Source organism: Eulemur rufifrons, chromosome 29 (genome assembly GCF_041146395.1).
Source record: "Eulemur rufifrons isolate Redbay chromosome 29, OSU_ERuf_1, whole genome shotgun sequence".
Classification (NCBI taxonomy): Eukaryota; Metazoa; Chordata; class Mammalia; order Primates; family Lemuridae; genus Eulemur; species Eulemur rufifrons.
This window is the reverse complement of record NC_091011.1, coordinates 28,066,608-28,085,496: the sequence shown is the minus strand read 5'-3', so window position 1 is coordinate 28,085,496 and position 18,889 is coordinate 28,066,608. Positions and strand designations below refer to the sequence as shown.

General features: G+C 41.3%; 1 protein-coding gene across 4 annotated transcripts in view; it reads right to left on the bottom strand.

The window, feature by feature from the left end:
* The window catches only part of OSBPL3 (oxysterol binding protein like 3), a 153,869-nt gene that overhangs the window by 56,713 nt on the left and 78,267 nt on the right, over positions 1–18,889 (bottom strand). For 2 of the 4 annotated variants that reach the window (XM_069462543.1, XM_069462545.1), the window contains 8 exons: positions 10,696–10,812; positions 10,487–10,540; positions 9,516–9,629; positions 6,074–6,241; positions 5,352–5,475; positions 3,509–3,612; positions 3,211–3,303; positions 1,928–2,084 (listed from right to left, as the gene is read on the bottom strand). In XM_069462543.1, coding sequence (XP_069318644.1) covers positions 1,928–2,084; positions 3,211–3,303; positions 3,509–3,612; positions 5,352–5,475; positions 6,074–6,241; positions 9,516–9,629; positions 10,487–10,540; positions 10,696–10,812 — 931 coding nt within the window. The remainder of the gene's footprint in view (positions 1–1,927; positions 2,085–3,210; positions 3,304–3,508; positions 3,613–5,351; positions 5,476–6,073; positions 6,242–9,515; positions 9,630–10,486; positions 10,541–10,695; positions 10,813–18,889) is intronic. The other 2 variants (XM_069462544.1, XM_069462546.1) reach the window with 1 other exon arrangement.

The following is an 18,889-nucleotide window of genomic DNA, read 5'->3' as shown; positions in this document are numbered from 1 at the left end:
GGTAACTCTTCCCATTTTACAGATGGATTGTTCAACAGCAGTGCAAAACACTGACAAAATTCTAACAGTAACTGGGACAAGAGTTTCAGGTAGGAATCTGCAAAAAGGATGAAATGGTTTCCTCATAATGAACTTTATCACTAACATGTTTTATATTTGTAGGGAAAGGGAAGAGAGAGCTGAAGGAAGCTGTAATGTGAAGACAGAAAAATACGGCGCTGGGAGGCACATCTGTCAGGGCAGTGAAACACCAGGTAAGGAATGAGGATTCTGGGGCCAAGCAGGTTAGGGTTCAAGTCTCAGGTTGGCTGTTTTGTAGCCACGTGACCCTCTGACGTTCTTTAGCATCACTAAGCCCTAGGTTTCTCATCTATACAACAGATCACAATAATACCTGCTCCACAATAATTAAATGAAACAAGGCATGTAAAGTACTTAGCAAATACCTGACATGATAGTTAATGTGCTCAATCTAAGGCAGCTATTATTACTATGGCTGAGTATTCCAATTATATCACATTTTTAAAAAAATTCAATCCCCTATTATTGGGCTTTTAGTTTATTTCTAATTTTTAAAACCTTTTTAAAACCTTGAAATTGTTCTAGGTTTACAGGAAGTTGCAAAAACACTATGGAGAAGTCCCACGTGCCCTACATGCAGTGTCTCCCAGTGGTCACATCTTACACAATTACGGTACAACATAAAAACCAGGAAACTGACATTAGTATAATCTACAGATCTTATTCAGATTTCTACATGCACTAATTTGTTTATGTGTGTGTGGATAAAAGTCAGTGCAATTTTGTCACGTGCAAATTCCTGTAACCAGCACCACAATCAGGATACAGAACTTTCCATCACCACAAAGATCCCTTGTGCTGCTCCGTTATAATCACACCCACACTCCTCCCTTCCTTCTTCCTTGTTCCTAACCTCCGGTAACCACTAATCTCCTCTCCATCTCTAAGTATATCATTTCAAAAGTGTTATATAAGTAGAACCATATACTATGTAGCCTTTTGAGATTGGCTATTTTCATTCAGCACAATGTCCTCGAGATCCATCCAAGTTGGGGTGTATAACAATAGTTTGTTCCTTTTTATTGTTGAGTAGTATTCCATTGTATGGATGTACCACATTTTGTTTAACCATTCATCTGTTGAAAAACATCTGAGTTTGTTTCCAGTCTTTGGCTAATACAAATAAACTTGCTCTGAACATTTGTGTATATATTTTTGTGTGGACATAAATTTTCATGTCGCTAGTATAAATGCCCAGATATAAGTATTAATATGTTTATTTTTATATAAAAACTATTTTCCAGAGTGGCTGTACCATTTTCCATGGCCACCAGCAATATATGAGGATTAAACTTCTGTGCATCCTCACCTGCATTTGATACTGTATTTTCATTTCAGCTGTTCCCACAGGTGTGTAGGGATAGCTCATCATGGCTTTAATTTGCATTTCCCTAATGGCTAATAATACTGAATACCTATTTCTAATTTTTAATGTGATAATGCTATAATGGATATCTTTATTTGGATGAATTTTAGGTTAATTAATTCCAAATGAATTCTTCAAAGCAGAATTGGTGGATGGGTGGATTTAAAAACATAGTTGGAACATAATGTCATACTGCCCTCCAGAAAAGTACAATTTACACTCCCAACAGTATCATATGAATAGCTCAGCTTTTGAAGTATATATGTAACATTCTTAGTGTCTCTCTCAAGAGGTTAAAAAGAAACTTCTTGCCAAGACACGCTCCACTACCAGAGAAATAAAATAAAAATTAGGTTTCCCAAAATCTTAATAGAGTAGAAAATGAACCAACTAAGGATGCCCTCTCCAAGGACATCCCACATTCAGACATGCATTTCACGTTTTCATCAAACACATTAGGAAAAAAGAAAACTCATTTACCTTTATGGGCAATATGACACAGATCTTCTTGCATTTTAGAAAACTCTGATGAGGTTTCAGAGCCATCAGAATAATTTTTCTCTTCTCCAAAATCTAGTGTTGACAAATTAGGATTGGAGGAGTGCAGTCTTACAGGGCCAGAAAAAGGTTTAGGGACCTAAAGTGACATCAAAGGGAGATATTTCTTTTCAGATGCAGATCGCTTAGAATATTGACTTGGTTCTAAGATTGGAACATATTAAGAGAAAAAGATTTTATAGGCAAGTCTTTCTACCGAGTGATAACGTATAAGAAAAATAAACGAAAACTTGGGAAAACTTCACAGCAACTTGCATCTTGTGAACTAAAAATGGGTGAGAAATCACATCTTCTTTTGAAAATGATAGAAGCATTAAAGCTACCGGTTGAAAATGACAACTAAAGCTGCCAGGCTTTCTCATTTGTACTCAATTCCTTCCTCCTGGCAATAACCATCGAGTACCTAGGTTGTTAACAACGGATCGGTATAAAATGCTTCGCTTTTTTTTTTGCACCTGAGGCTTCTACAAAACAAAGGAACTTTGTTTATATGTGGAACATTCTTTACTTTAAAAGTATTTAAATTCAACCCCTAAAGTGTTTTGAACTAAAGATGTACAGGAGTGTATCATATCTTTTATTCAAAAGCTTGAGATTTATTTTGATTCTAACAAAGTTGCAATTTAATATGCAACAGCCAAGCTGTTAATCTTGGCCTGTGGCTTAGCTGTGTGTTAAGGAAGACAGCTCCTAGCGTGACACAGTGAACCTCCAATGGGGGATTGGGAGTTTGGAGATAAGAGGCAAAAGAGAATCTGCACAATATCCTGTGTCCAGAAAATCAAGCTTGAGGTCTCAGAGGGATGACAAAGCCACTGAGCATCAGCAGAGGAGGTAGGTCAGAGCACATGGCAACAGCAGTCACAATACAAGGCACACACCCAAGCAGGGAAGAGGACAGGTGGGCTAAACATTAAAGAAGGGGAAACCAAAAGTCCCAGCAATGGCAGCAGTCCCTGTAACCTCATGCCATTTTTCCCTTAGAAAACATTCTCTCCCCTGCCCAACCACCCATTACATGCTTATCCTCGTATCCAGAAAATCTAAGTGATTGAATTCCTCTCTCTGCAGGGGGCATGGGAAAGACCAACTACAGAATTATTTACTTGTCTCTTTCTCCTCACTGAGTCAAAGTGGCCCCCAGCACACAGTGTGCAGAGCAGGGCCAATGAAGAAACCAGTGTGTTGGGGGAAGCCACGGTTACCTGCAGCGTTCCTTTAGCATCTTTGCCAATAGCTCTGGACCGCCACCTCCTGTGCGATCTTTTTTCCTTTTTGGGACTTTCAAAAGCTCCACCCTTTGTTTCAAAACAGGAAAGAGAGCACAGACAGTAAGGTCCACCAAACCAATAGGGATAAATGCATAGCAAAGTCACCACCTCCATCCCCTTGGGTTTGGCTGAAGCAACTGACCAGACAACGTTCCACTGTTAGTCAAAGGCTGGGGGGAGAAAGGAAAGGAGAAGGCGGCCAGAATGCAGACAGAACTGGGGTCTGGCTAACCTGGATGGCGTTGATAGCCGGTGCCGAGTATGTCCGATGCAGGACGTCCATGCTTTGCAGGAGCTGGCTCATTTCCACCAGATAGGCGTGGCAGTGTGCCAGGTCTGGGGGGAGAGAGGAGAGTGCTCACAATCTTCCACTGGCAAGTGGGGTCACTATGCTGGTGCCAGCTACTTTTCTCATTTATCTCTATTTGATTCTTCATCGTAAGGGTAGGAAATTTTACTTCCTTTTGTATAGGAAAGGCTACAGACTGTAGTGATTTGGGGCATGGATCTCGAAAACCAGGCTGCCGCAGTTTGAATCCACTTAATGAACTGTAACTCTTGGGAAGATTACAGAATTTCTCTGTGCCTCAAGTTTCCTTATCTGCAAAATGGGGGTAACTTCACACCTAGCTCCCGGGATAGTTGTGAGAGTTGCCTGAGTTGATATTTGCACAGTGCTTAGAAGAGTGCCTGGCACATCGTAACAATTAAATGAATCAGCCGTCATCATTGACATTTCTAATCCTGCAACAATAGGCTGCTACTCTCTACCTGGAAGCACCCAATACATATGAAATGGGTAAAACTAAAATGAAGGTTGTGCTGTTCTCTAAGGATAACTTTGTCAATCACAGACCTGCATCAGGACCACGATGTGCCTCTGCAGATGGAACTAAGAGGACATAAGAGGACTCTCAGACCAGATCCTAGTCACTAGCCCAAAAGATAGTCCACAATTCGCTGTTCCCTGGATGCTGATAGATGCTTCTGCTGAGGAACAAAGACCCGAATGCCCTAGGGTAGTGGCGCTCAAGCTTTATCATTGGAATCACGTGGAGACCTTGTTAAATTGCAGCTCGTTGGGCTCCACCCCTAGTTTCTGATTCAGTACCCCTGGGTTAAGCCTGAGACTTTGCATTTCTAATAATTTGCCAGGCCGATGCTGCTGGTCCAGAGACAACACTTCAGGGACCACTTCGACAAGATGTCACTCAGTAAAGCTCACGAGTGATATTTATTAGAAGGGCAAAGCCTACATGGCCCCAGGGTTAATAATATCTGTATTCAATAAGAGAAAATGCAATTTTCAAGGCCACCATCTGGCATCTTTCTCTAGTGGTTCTCAATTGTGGCTACACTTTTAAATCAACTGGAGAAATTTTTTAAATTACATATGCCCAAGTCCCACCCCCAGACAATTAAATCAGATTATTCCCAATCCCACCTGGAATATTTTCATATTTTAGTTCCCCGGGTGAGTCTCAGCTGAATAAGGTTGAGAACGCTAAGCTTCCTTATGGCAGGAGTGCTCAACCCTGGCTCCTTGTCAAAATCACCTGGGGAATTTTGGAAAATTAGTGACTCCCCGGCCCCACTCCAGCCCAATTTAAAGAGATTCTTTGGGAGAGAGGCCTGAGCATGGGTATTCCTGCATCATACAAGCCCTGTGGGTGGTTCTCACGTGCAGCCAGGGTAGAGAAGACCTACACATGCGGCTCCCCTCACCTCGAGGACACTGATTTTCAACCTTGGATGTGCATCAGAGCCATTTGGGGCACTTAAAAAAGTAGAAAGCCATGCAGACCCCCTGAGTGTGATTTACAGGCCCATGTGGAAATCAGGCATCAGTACTCAAGGCATAGAAAAGGAAAGCTGTCTGCAAACACAGCCAGGTGAAGATGTAAAGCTCTTCAAGGACAGTGTCTTTGTTGACAATGAGTGTGACCTTAATATGCAAAATATGGGCAGGAATATGGACAGGCGAAGAAGGACACGAATGCATTCGAGATGTGACACCAAACCAGCATCGTTTAGAAGCCATGACAGAAAGGAGCAGAGGTTTTAAGTCACTCTACCTTTTGAGCATTTTTCCATGTCCTCTGAAGACTGTAACCATAATGGAACTCGTGTCTCACCACCACAAGAAAATGATAAATTGCTTCCAGTTTGAAATGAATTCTGTTTTGATATACTGCTCCGCTGTTCCACAGACAACAAAAGCACATTATAAATGAAAACAGAGCCCAGCGGGGACACTCGAGGGTCAAGGTTAACAGAGTAGGCTAGTCACTAAGGGACACCATCTGCCTATGACGAGGATGAAGCTTCTAGCAAAGCACTAAGGCCCCTGGCTGTCACCCAAGCTTGGCCATATTATACCATGAGCCGTTGGATAAAAGTCCTTTTTTCTTTTGTCAAATAACAATACTACCAAAATAATGATACAAATGTCTGGAAATATTTTGCAATCCCACCATACACATACCTACTGTATTTTACAACCAGATGAGGAAACCACAGTCAAACTGGTTAAGAGAAAGCTAATGCATTCAGGGGTATTAAGTTCCTCCTTACGTGCTGTTCTACAATCACTGTCCCCCGATGAATAGATGCTCATGTATTAATAGATGGCCCTGGTTCCGACTCACTGGGCAAACAGACTCATTAAATATCAGTCCAAGCTGACCCTGCACCTCTCCACAAACCTTTCCTTCCTCAGGCTGAGCTCCCAAGATGGGACACTCCCCACAAAGCCACCCTCTTCTTTCAGATTCATTATTGGCGGAGCACGTATTACCTTCCTACTTGAAATGGCGTCAAACACCGCAGATGTAGAGTCTGTGACACTGGACCCTGAGAAAAAGTGATTAACTTCACGTGGAAACATGGCGATTTCATTCTGACGGTACATTCTGTGGTGACGGAGTTTCGATACCCACTCATCAAAGACTTCTTCCGACTTCACCTAAAATGTGTTCAGTTGAGAGAAGGAAACAAGAGAGTCACTCGCTGGAAGGAACCATTATTCATCAAACTGAGGTCACTACTGACATCCTCTTTTTAAGTTGGCACATATAGAAATAGCCTCATACTGATTTGGTTTATGTGCGCATGGTCTGTAGGAACAAGTTCGAGGAGGAAATGGAGTAAAAATGATCTTCGTAAAGCATATATTTAGGCTTTCTACGAACGAGTCCAATTGTTATGCTATTTTTAAGAAAGCAAAACAGTGCCAGTTATATTAAACAACAGATGAACTGAAACTTATATTTATCTGTGCCTAAAGCATTTCCAAGTTCTTTAATCTCAGCTTCTCTTATCCCTACTGAAAATATTACCACCATTTTTCTTTTTAAACTCTTGTATAATTCAGACATTTCAGATCAATCTCCTCCGAACTAGAATGAATTAGTAAATTCTTCCTAAAATATTTAACCTTGTTCATCTTCTTTGACAAAGAATACACAGCGGAGGAGTATATGCTAATGAATGTGAAGGTTATTTAAAAGAACATTTCTCCTCTCAGAAATAGAAAAAAAAAATCTGATAAAGCATTATACAGAAATATTTTTTTCAACTTTTATTGTCATCATACTCACATTTAGCCATTCCTTTCATAGATGAATGACTATCAATTTCTAATTTCCTGGAAGAATAATGTTTGTAACTAGTAATTTTTATTAGAAAATATTTCAAATGTTCAAAAAAAAAAAAAAGCCAAAAAGTCTGTAACAAACACGTACCACAGATATTTCTTAAAAGTCAATAATTTTACATATGTATGAGCGGGTGTGAATATTTTCAATGTGAAAAATGATAGATACCTGTATATTAGGACACAGAGACTTAGGTAGCTGCAATTTAAAATAACTCAAAAGGATGCATGGTGAGTTGACGTCTAAGATGAAAAATCCAGGTCAGTCCTATGAAAAGCTTTACTAATGCCACAGCTGAGAGCTAGGATGTGCAAATAAATGTCAGCAGCATCATTCATTGAGAAACTGTTAGGCCACTCTCGTGTTTAGTAGGAGTACCTACAAGACGGAAAACCCCTACGGGTACTATGTAGTGTGTCATTTACAGGAAGAAGCAGCACAAACAGACTCAATATCTATTTGTCTGCCTCAAATGTATCTCATTTCCCAGATGTGGCTAAGAGGAATTTTACAGGAATCTTGTGTCATCTTTTGCACTGATCTATTCTCAGAGGCCTCTAAAAGTCACTGCCCAAGCACTCGTCTTTTTTTTTTTTTTTTTTTTCCCTTCCCAAGCACTCGTCTTGACTCATTTTTTTTTTTTATTAGTTAAACAAGGTAGAAGAATGAAAGTACTTTATGAAATAATTGACCAGGGTTCTGTCCTGGCCCCTCAAGTAGTTCTAGGGCCATAGGTGGACAGTCACTTAACCTCTCTGCTGCCCAGATCTCTCATCTATAAAGAGAAGGAGACCAAGTGGCTCACATTAAAAAACTGCCTGACTCTGAGGCTACCAACTGGAGTCCTCAGATAACTCCACTTACCCACATGAACAGCCACAGCTGATGTTCGAAAGAATAAACAAGAAACCAAACAGAACTTAAATCACACAGAAAAATAGTAAACTGTGTTTATCATGATACTAGCATTCAATGTATTTTAAAGTATTCTCACTCTTTAAAAATCAGGAATTAATAATTACTTTTATTCTGTTAATACAATAGTGGATGAACAAGAACTTACTATTTCCTGACCATGTCAAAACGTAGAACTAATAGTCATTGGAAGTATATGGAGAAATAACCTAAACTATTCTAATGGAGACTGACACTGAAACAGGAGTTGTGGGGGGTAGGGGAGTAGTATTTTTTCTTAAATTTTTCTTTTATGATTATAGGTTCTTCCCTCCTTTACTTAATACTGGTCCTTTAAACCAGGGGTGATTTTATCCCCCCAGGGTGCACCAGGACATTTTAGTTGTCACAACTGGAGGAGGATGATACTGCATCTAGGGACAAGATAGAGGCCAGGGACACTGCTCACTGCCGTATCATGCACAGGACAGCCACCCACAACAGTTACCCAGCCCACAGTGTCAACAGTGCCGAGGTTGACAAGCCCTGCCTTATACAATTAACTGCACCCAGAGGTACAATTAAGCTAGGAAATAGTAAGGATTTGACTGTCTTGCCTATTCAACCAGCTACCTGTGAGAGTTAGGCCCGTATTTATTGCTCAATATCGACACACGTGCTATGGAGAGGACAGGGACACATTAGGACATGGAGCCCATGACCTCACACTTTTATTTCCCTAACCTTCAGCTCCTGTTCCCAACATGGCAAGTAATTTGCCCAAATAAGAAAAGAAACTTAGCATTTTCTCTATTAATTTCTAACATTCAGGTACCACCTACTCATCATATACAATAACTAAACTTCTTGAGCTTACTGTGGGCCAGGCATCATGCCAAGTTTTCTACATGTATCCCTACAAGATGAGCACTATAATAATTTTCATTTTGTTTTCGGTGAGAAAATTGAGACTTTTCAGAGATTAGGTAATTTTCCAAAGTCCAATGGCCAATAAGCAGCGGATTTGAACCAGATCTAGAGCTCATGCTTCATGCTTTTAACTATCTCTACCACCGATGGCAGAGAGAGCAAAAGAGGGCAAACAGCTTTGAGAGGTACTAGTTGGAGACCACTCTTTAGGGAAAAAATTCCTGACATTTCACTGTAATATGGGAATTTTGATGAAATCTCTATAAAATTAGCTGAAGTTTTGAGACAAGGCTCCACCGATTAAATGTTATATTGTATTTCAAGGAACATAATTTAACCTATGGTGAATGGTTCTTCACTAAAGATGTTACTGCCTCTTCTGTACCAATCATTAGTCTGAAGTTAAAGAAAAAGAAAAAAAAGAAAAAAGAAAAAAAGATGTTACTGCCTGGTTGGGGGGTGGTTTGGAAAAGTGAAGATTTTTTTGTTATTGACTGTTGTCACAATCACTGGAGAGAGGGGTGGTAATCAGCAGATGAGGCGACAAGGATGCTAAACCTTCAAGCAGTGTGAGAGACAGTCCTGCACAACAAACACCTGACCCATCCGAATATCAATACAGTCTGTTAGAAACAGACACTTTGGTAATGAAGATCTTCTACATGCGGACTGAAGACCCAAAAGTCATCACCAGTAGTATAACAACTGGCAATCCCTTGCCAGCACCACCAAACTCTGCACGGCAGGAAGCAGTCTCACCTTCAGATGGTAGATGTGCTCCTCGGTGTCGAGGTCTATGCATTTCGATGACTTCTTTACAGACATCACTGAGAGCCCCACGTCAATGCAGCCATGCAGCTTCTCTCTCTCTATCTGCAGAGGCACGGAGAGGGACACTTGAGAACTGTGAAGTAACACCCTATCCTCCTCCACCCTCACCTTATCAAGCACTTAGTGTGAACCTGTACTGACTTAAGTGCTGTGCATGCATCATCTTCTTTAATCTCTGGGGCAGGAAGCATTCTCCCTGTTTCACAGATGATGACACTGAGGTACCAGGGGTTAAGTAGCAAGCAGTTTACACAGCCACTGGGGTAGGTAGCAGGAAAGCAAATCCCATGGCTGACCCCCACGGCAGTGAATTCACCTGTTGCCTGCACTGCCTCCCACTCAATTAGTTTCATTTAGAAGTGATTAAAAGGAGAAGCACGGGCAAGAGACTAAGGGAAGCTAGGTGAGGAGGGAAGGAGGAGAGAAGGAGCCCTACACAGGGCAGGACTGATGGCGATCAGAGCCCTCACAGGCCGACTGCCTAGTGTTAACTAGAAGAGGACCTTCTCCTTCCCCCAGGGCCTTCAGCAACACTCAGTCACTGTAAGAGTGGGAGTGACACTTGCCCTGTGTTTTTTTTGTTCCTTTTCTCCAGCTGTGAGGATGTCTTCTCCCACCCAGAGAAGTGCTTAGGCACAACTCCAAGGCCAGAACAGACCTTCGGAGACGCAGTGGGGCGTTGGAGGAGCCCCTACACCTCCCCCAGGTGGGGCAACTGAGCCTACCCAGACCCCAGAGCAAGAGCAGGCACCTCTGTTCCACCTGGAGAGACTATGACCCTCCATGGTTTCTAGATCAGAGAGGTAGAATCATCAACTGTCACAATCTCATCTCTGAGCTGACAACAATTACCCCTTCCAAATTCTTCAAGAGCACGTTGTACCCAATAGAAGACTTACATCAGTTTGGCTCTTCGCATATTTCAAGATTCCTTTGTCCAGATAGAAGAATCTCTGTGGGGAAGAAAGTATTAGTCATTAGAACATTCCATTTAAACAACTTTGGTCTCAAATTTCAATTTCAAATTAAATATAAATGCCTGGGAACCAGGTACTTAGTGAAGTTAGTATGGGTGCAAGTAAAGGCAAGGCCAAGGCAAATGTCTTACCTTGTGCCAGCCTTTTAAGGGCCATTTCCTCTTTTTCAGCAAAAATCCTTTCTGAACTGGTGGCTCCTGTGTATAATTCATCTCTCCCCTCAGTCCTTCCACTACCTCCCAGCTGTCCTGTTCCAACAAAAGAGTTCATGTTAAATGTTTACTTTTGAAAAAAAATAATAATGTTAAGAAGCACTTCATCCTATCACTAAATCCATCCAAGGTGGTGAGTTGGCTGGGTTTCTTGGGGAGAAGAAATTCAAATTTAATTTCCATACAATCCCTTGACTTTATAGATTTAAAGCTACAATTCAGTGGCATCAATTTTTTTTTTAAATTTTTTAAAAGCTCTCTTTTAGAAGGGAATGTTTTTCTGTCTTTTGGTGTTTGAAACTTGACAACCAGTGCAAAAGGTAAAGATTTTACCATAAGTTCCATAAGTTCTATTTTTGTTCACTTTGACATCATCATGCACTACTGTTCACTGACTGCTAAGCTTTGGTCTGAAATTTAACCAAAAGCTATACACATCAGGATGGAAGCTGTGTGTGTGTTTGTGTGTGTGTCTGTGTGTGCATGCATGTGGTTTGTGTGTGTATTGGGGGGGTTAAGAATTGGCTGAAAAGTATGAGATTAGATGCAAGTTAGTAAACATGACAATCTGGTTGAAATAATGATTTAGTTGAAAACTAACGTCCACAAATTCTAGGTATTTAAGGATCAGAAATCTTGAAGCACTAAAAGGATGGTTTTGTAACAAGTATCATCCTCTTATTCCTAGAAATTTGGTTTTACCCTCTTTTGTTTCAAAAACTTTTCTTTTTTGGTCAGTTATAAATAAATGATACAATCAATCATCCCTTGTTAGCTATTTAGGTTATTTCAACTAATTGAAAAAGAATTTTAAAAGAAACAAAAAAGGAAAACACTAAAAATTCTGAAAATTTATTTTAAAATACTTAAAAATGCATAAATCTTGCTACATTCCCCAAAATAAACTGAAATTGGCAATACTTTAGTGACGGGGAGAGTTGGTATTCATCGTTGTTACTATATTTACATTTTTATTGGGATGTAATGTACATGACATGCACGAATTTTAAGAGTACAACTCAATGAGTTTATTTATATACATATACATTGAGTAACTACCATCCAGATCATATATAAAACATTTCCAATACAGAGTAATTAAGTTGGCTGGGCATGGTGGTTCATGCCTGTAATCCTAGCACTCTGGGAGGCTGGGGCTGGAGGATCGCTTGAGCTCAGGAGTTTGAGACCAGCATGAGCAAGAGTGAGACCCTGTCTCTACTGAAAATAGAACAATTAGCCGGGTGTCGTGGCACCTGTAGTCCCAACTAATCAGGAGATTGAGGCAGGAGGATCGCTTGAGCCCAGCAGTTTGAGGTTGCTGTGAACTACCATGATGCCACTGCACTCTACCCAGGGCCACAGAGCAAAAAAAGAAGGAAACAGAGTAATTAAGTTTTGACAAGCATGACATTTTGGCCAAAATTTCACTTTGACTAACTTGCTATAAGTCAGATCTCCTGCCTACCAGCAGGTGGTACAACCAAAGGCCAAAAGTAATGGGCAAGAGCCAGTAAGGCTGGACTGGTGCCAGGGAGCGGAAGGCAGTTAGACTCAAGTCCTGGGACACAGGCAGTCTAACAAGGAGGGCATGGAAACCGCAGGGAGTCCTGGGTGGCTCCGGCTCGATGTCTGTGTTGTTCTCAAGTTCAATACATGGGACCCACCTGGTAACAAGAGCCCTTTCCTGCTTTAGCAACTGAACTCTCTATATAACGATCCTGACAGACCTGCCTTCTTTCTGATGGCACTTACTGTGAATGGAATTAAAGGTATACTCCAGAGGTTTGAAATATCACAGTGGCATTCCAAGATCTGGAGTTGTGAAAGGGATTTCTTCAGTGCAAAGCTTAGAAAAAAGATTCAGCTTTTAAATTCGAGGACTTTTTTTCAGAAAGGTAGTAATGTTGAACGAGACTTCCCTATAGCAATTATTACCAATTATTCAAAGTCACATAATTACAATCAGACAATAAACGGAGAATGTACACCACACTTCCCATCACTTAATAACACAAAAAAGCCTGCTCAAATTGATTTTAGCTCAGAAAGCCATTCCTCAAAATTTAATGGGTTTTACCTATCTAAACGTTAATGAATCTTTAAGGTCCTCAAATTAAAATTTTCACCTCTTCCAGAGGAAAGTACTATTTCATCCCTAGAGATTCCATCAGTTTTCCACCTTATCTTCCAAAGGTTCACCACTTCCTTAGGAGAATACCCATTAGGTTTTATCACCCTACTGGACAACAGTCTCCTTGAGAATATGACAGGTCCAGTTTAGTTCTGATTTCCTCACAAAGCCTAATTTGCTCTCCTGTGACAGCGTCTGATTGACAAATAAACCTACCCCTGGAATAAGGCTGCCAACAGATTTATATCCGTGGAATACCATAAATCGTCATGCATTTGAAGCCTGCCCAGTATCTTTTGGCCAAATGACACTTTACAAATTTGATACAACACACTCATATGAAAGAGGGGTGTGTGTGTGTGTGTGTGTGTGTGTGTGTGTGTTGTTATCATTGTTAAATAAAAATCCAAGGCTCGAAATCCTCTGGAAAGCATTCTAAGTGGATCAAGCCCTTTTGATTTGTTTTTAGACTCCCAGGCAGAAGCGACCTGCTGAGAGCTAATACTAAACAATCATGCACATCTGCTCAGCGCATTTAATTGTGTACCATGCAAATGCCAAAAGAGATTAGAGGTCATTGCGTACTTTACAAAACTAAAAAAAAAAAAAAAAATAGATGAGATCATACCTGTAGCATAAGGGAAAACAAGAATTAAATCTCAAAACTGTTTCAAGGATTCATGTTTGAACTGGATTTCTCCTGAACTCTTGAGACAACAGTACATTCCTACCAATGCACCAGCACGGAACTCAGGGAATTACAGTGGGCTTGTTGGCCTGTAAGCTGAAAAAGGTTTGCAATTTTTTTTCCTACAAAATATCATGTTTTCCTCATTTAATCTTCTACCTGGGCTCAGAACTTGAAACTGTTTCCAGGTTGGAAAAGCCAGATTTGAAGTATTTAAGAAAGTGAAGGCTCTCCTTGACCGAGGAAGAAAGCAGCACAGCCAACTCCTTTTCTGGACTCGGCGTCCAAATCTCCCTTCCAGTTTCCCTCTCCGTTGCTGCCCTTGAGTCATGAGACTGAAACCTGAGAGCCGACATCCAGCCTGGTGGTTCTCAGTGGCGCTGGCACTGCTCCCTTGGAGGCACATGAATCTTGGGGGCACTTTTGGTTGTCCCAATGATGCAGGGATGTCTCTGGCATCTAATGGCCAGGAGCCGGGAATGCTAGCTGTCCCGCAAGGCCTTAGTCTTGCACAATGAAAAAGCTGTCCCACAACCTGGAGGATTTTCCAAAGAGCTCTTAGACATTTTTGTAGGTAAAAATGTGCTTAAAATCACTTGAGTGTACTGAACTCTATTTTGCATATATACTAAAGTATTTTTGCATGGCTTTTTATACTCTGAATTCTTGGGGATGCAAGTACTGAATAACTGAGGGAAGACTCAGTTCTTTTTGGAACTTTAGCAAGTGTTGTCCGCCCTTTTAGAGAATAGTGTCGCTGAAGGCCACCACCATTCGTGCTGTTAACACAACACACCTGTATCGCCTGCATTCATAGCTGTTGCTTTCCATGTATAGCTCTATCTGACCACTCCATTATGTCTTCTAGTGTAGTCATGTCTGGGCTTTTACATATTGAAATATATGCTTTAGTATTAACCATATGCTTTGAATTTTCCTATATATTACAGTAAAGTATGATATTGATGTTTTCAAAATTATATGTTAAATAAATTAATAGCGAATTTCATTTGAGGAGAGTAAAGATTAAAATATTGTTCACAATAAGGCGACACTGGTTAAGGGGATGGTGGGGGAGGGATCACTGATGATCCTGGCACAAATTCTCTGTACTGTTGTGAGAAAGAATACCAGGCCAGGATGCAGTGTAGGTGAAATCACTTTGAAAATTATAAGGACTTTAATATTTTCTTACACATAAGTCCTGTTGATTTCATCTTAAAAATGTGTAAGTTCTTCTCTGTTCCCCAGCCATCACCCTAACCCAGGCTGTCACCCATTAATTCCCTGCTTCTACCACAGCAATGACCACTGACAGGGCCCCGTAGGTCCTATCCCTCGTGTAATATAAAAATGCAGATTACACAATGTTTGTCTTTATTTCCACTTCAGTGACTTACTTATATTGTTCCAGCCTCCCAGAATCTTCTTTTATTTTTTTCTACCCATGAAAACTCTTCAGGATTTTAGTTCCATTTCTACCTTCTTCCACAAAATTCCTAAATTATCCAAACCATATCAGTCATATATTCCTGCAAATTACAGTAGTATTATGGTCCATTACCAGATAATTGAGCATTTAATTAACTTGTGATTTTTTTTTCCATTTTTATCTCCAGTGCTTTGGTCTTTTCTTCCCAAACCATCATAGGGATTATCTTTTCAGCTTGCTCAGAACCCTAGCGAAGTACTAAGTATACAGTAGGTACTAAGAGAATTCTCCTGGTTTTATACTTGTTGGAGTTTCCAACCAAGTAAATGGCACAGGGGGGTTGGCTTACATGGAGGTATTAAGCTGTGCCCACAATTCTGCACAGCGTGCCATTTAGAACACAAAAGAATAGAGCCTCAGGACATACTATCCAGTAGGGTCGATTGAAATAATACATAAACACAACAATATAAACAATAGTAATATAAAATGATTGGAGAGCACTTTCTAGCTGAACAAGACAGAACTCTTGTTCACTACTTAAAATAGTGCACCGTAGATATTAGTAAATAAATAAATAAATAAATGCCGAAAGAATTAACAAAGCAATTATTTATTAAGCATCTCTTTTTTATTTTTGAGACAGAGTCTTGCTCCGTTGCCCCATGTAAAGTGCAGTGGCGTCATCATAGCTCACTGCAACCTCAAACTCCTGGACTCAATGGATCCTCCTGCCTCAGCCCTAGCCTGTAGCTGGGACTATAGGCTCCCATCATGATGCCTGGCTAATTTTTCTATTTTTAGTAGAGACAGGGTCTCGCTCTTGCTCAGGCTGGTCTCAAACTCCTGAGCTCAAGCATACGCTCAGCCTCCCAGAGTGCTAGGATTACAGGCCTGAGCCACTGTGCCTGGCTAAGTATCTTCTTTATGTCAAATACTGTGCTAAACACCATACTTACATTCTCATGCTTAATCTTTGCACAACCTTTCAAGATTGGATTTATTAGTATCTTTATTTTTTTATTTTTTTGTATCCTTATTTTTAAATGCGGGTAACTTCCCTGATGTTATAAAGCTACCAAATGGTAAAGCCACCCGACTGTAGAACCTACATTTTTTTTTTTTTTTTTTTTTTTTTTTTTTTTTTGAGACAGAGTCTCACTCTGTTGCCCAGGCTAGAGTGAGTGCCGTGGCGTTAGCCTAGCTCACAGCAACCTCAAACTCCTGGGCTCAAGCGATCCTACTGCCTCAGCCTCCCGAGTAGCTGGGACTACAGGCATGTGCCACCATGCCCGGCTAATTTTTTCTATATATATTTTTAGCTGTCCATATATAATTTCTTTCTATTTTTAGTAGAGATGGGGTCTCGCTCTTGCTCAGGCTGGTCTCGAACTCCTGAGCTCAAACGATCCGCCCACCTCGGCCTCCCAGAGTGCTAGGATTACAGGCGTGAGCCACCGCGCCCGGCCAGAACCTACATTTTTAATTATTCTGCTGCATATTATAGCATATTGCATTTTTACTGTAGTTTAAATATGTAAATTCTGATAATGAACAAGGAGTAAATCCCACGGGGCAGGGACTGCTCAGAGCTACCATGTTTCCGACCCTGTAGTCCCACCAAACATGGATGAGAAATTAGCCCACGCATGTTAACACTGCCAAGCCTTTGCATACTTGCTTTTTCATACCCGAAATGCCTGCCCCATCTACCTCACAGCCTGGTGAATTCTCATTTAGCCCCAAACCTCCTGCTCCAAGCAGAAATTCTGTCCCTCCCTGGCGACAGTAAGCACTAACACAAACCTCCCTGGCCTTGTCTGCCTCGAGAGCTAGAATGTGGGTTCAGTGAGGATAGAGACTGTACCTTATCTATTACCTAGGAAATAGGGGCCCTGAATAAATATTTAGTTATTGAGTCTTCCAAGCAAGTGGGTATAAAAAGCACCCCCCACCAAAGCACTCAGGGTGTGGGACTTTAATAATGTAGCTGGATTAGAGTGAATTGGTACTCAGAAAAAAAGAGAGAGGCTGGTTTCTCTTGGCTCAAGGGACCAGGTCTCAGAGAGTGGCTCTTACTGTCGTCCACGTACCCAGTGCCTTGGGAGTAGCTGAATATCCTTAGAAATAGAGTACAGGCAGACTTGGGCCCCTGGGGAGATCAAAGCCCTGCTAACTTAGCTGTGTCCCATCCCACGGGTGTCAGGCTTAAAGGTCACCATGAATATCAGATGGGGAGAGAAACATGGCAGGGGCTGGGGGAAGTGGCTTCTTAAGGTTTTTGCTTGCGTTTAACTGAAGATAGTCTGGCACTGTCATCTGGCGTTAAATTCAGTCTGTTTTACTGAATGTCTAAAATGTGCCAAAGATAGAAAGCTGCTTTGTGGTTGGAAAGGCAGCTAGCATTTACTCATGCACATGAGTGGGCCAAGTTCATTTCCATATTGCTGAGTGCACGAATGCAAAGCACTTCCCCCCAGCACAGCTGCTTCCACGGTGTACATCTCCCAGGCACCTTTCAAATGCTGAATCCTCAGTCGCTGCCCTTGCAGTGATGTCAGAAATAGAAAGCAATTTAAACTTTCATCTTCCTGCAGCTGAGAAACGTGGGGGAAGGAAATTTTGTGGCTGCCTCTATGTGGCATGACCGGAGAGTGGGTTGTTCTAATTACTTATTTCGTCTGTTTATCAGGTTTTTAAAGATCACAAGGCAATACCAGGCATTAAATCACGTAGAGCATAATTTAATCAGTCTTTAATGATTTTAAAGCCATGTGATCTTCGAGAGCCTATCAAGAAAGGCTAAAGATTATTTATTACCTTTTATGATTGTGCTTGTCCAATAGATTTCCAGTTAATAGAATGACAGCCTCAATTGATATCAGACCAATTCTGTACTTATATTTCAATCACTGAGAGTTGGAATTGTTGCTTCTTGTTAAATGTTTCTTTCTCAGCTAAGATTTTTGGAGCACCAGCAGGCCTCAATAGTAATTTAAAAAAGAAAAAAATTAGTTGTGTATGAGATCTCATTCAGTGCTTCTCAAACTGTGATGTGCATGTCCATCACCTGGAGCTCTGTCAAAATGCAGATTTCAGTTCAGTAGGGCAGGGGGAGGCCTGAGATTCTCCACCAGCACAGATGAGGCCGCCACGGCTGTACCACAAGCTCACGTAGAGCAACCACATCCAGGAGACCAGGCTGCCTTGAAGAACTGGGGTTTGACTTGACACACTTTGCAAAACCAGGACCCATGGGTGGGAGCTACAAGGACCTGAATCCCAGATCCCCATACAAGATGGATTGTCTCATTATCTAATCATCAGTGCTATGAAAAATGACAAAAATGACATGGCTGCTCTATGAAAGAGCAAATTCTCTTGTCCTCGACGGCTACCTGGCAGAGACACCCCAGAGGGCATTCCAAGACTAGGAAGGAGGTCAGAATAAGTGAGCTATGACGTCCTTTCTAAATCTTCTATCACAAACTCATGTCATATTAAACAGCAGCATTAGCTTCTGCCTAGTAACCTCAGGTACAATCTCTGATTTTAGGAAATAAGTGAGAAGATTAAAGAAAAAGGAGACTGAGCAATGATGCACTCACTTGGATTCTGAAGACCACATGGGAGTGGCAGTCACCAGCTGCCAGCTGTCACTGTCCCTCTTCCCTCACACAGGGATGGAGCTCACCAACCAGATGATTCAGGCCCCCAAAATGTTTCAAGTGCCATTACTTGGCTAGCCACACACCCAAAACTCTGGTGCCTTACTTACTTAGAATTAGACAATGGGAGAATATTCCCCCAGTCTTGGCAGGGATGCCTTGAGAAAGTACGGCAGGGAGGGAAAGGAGTC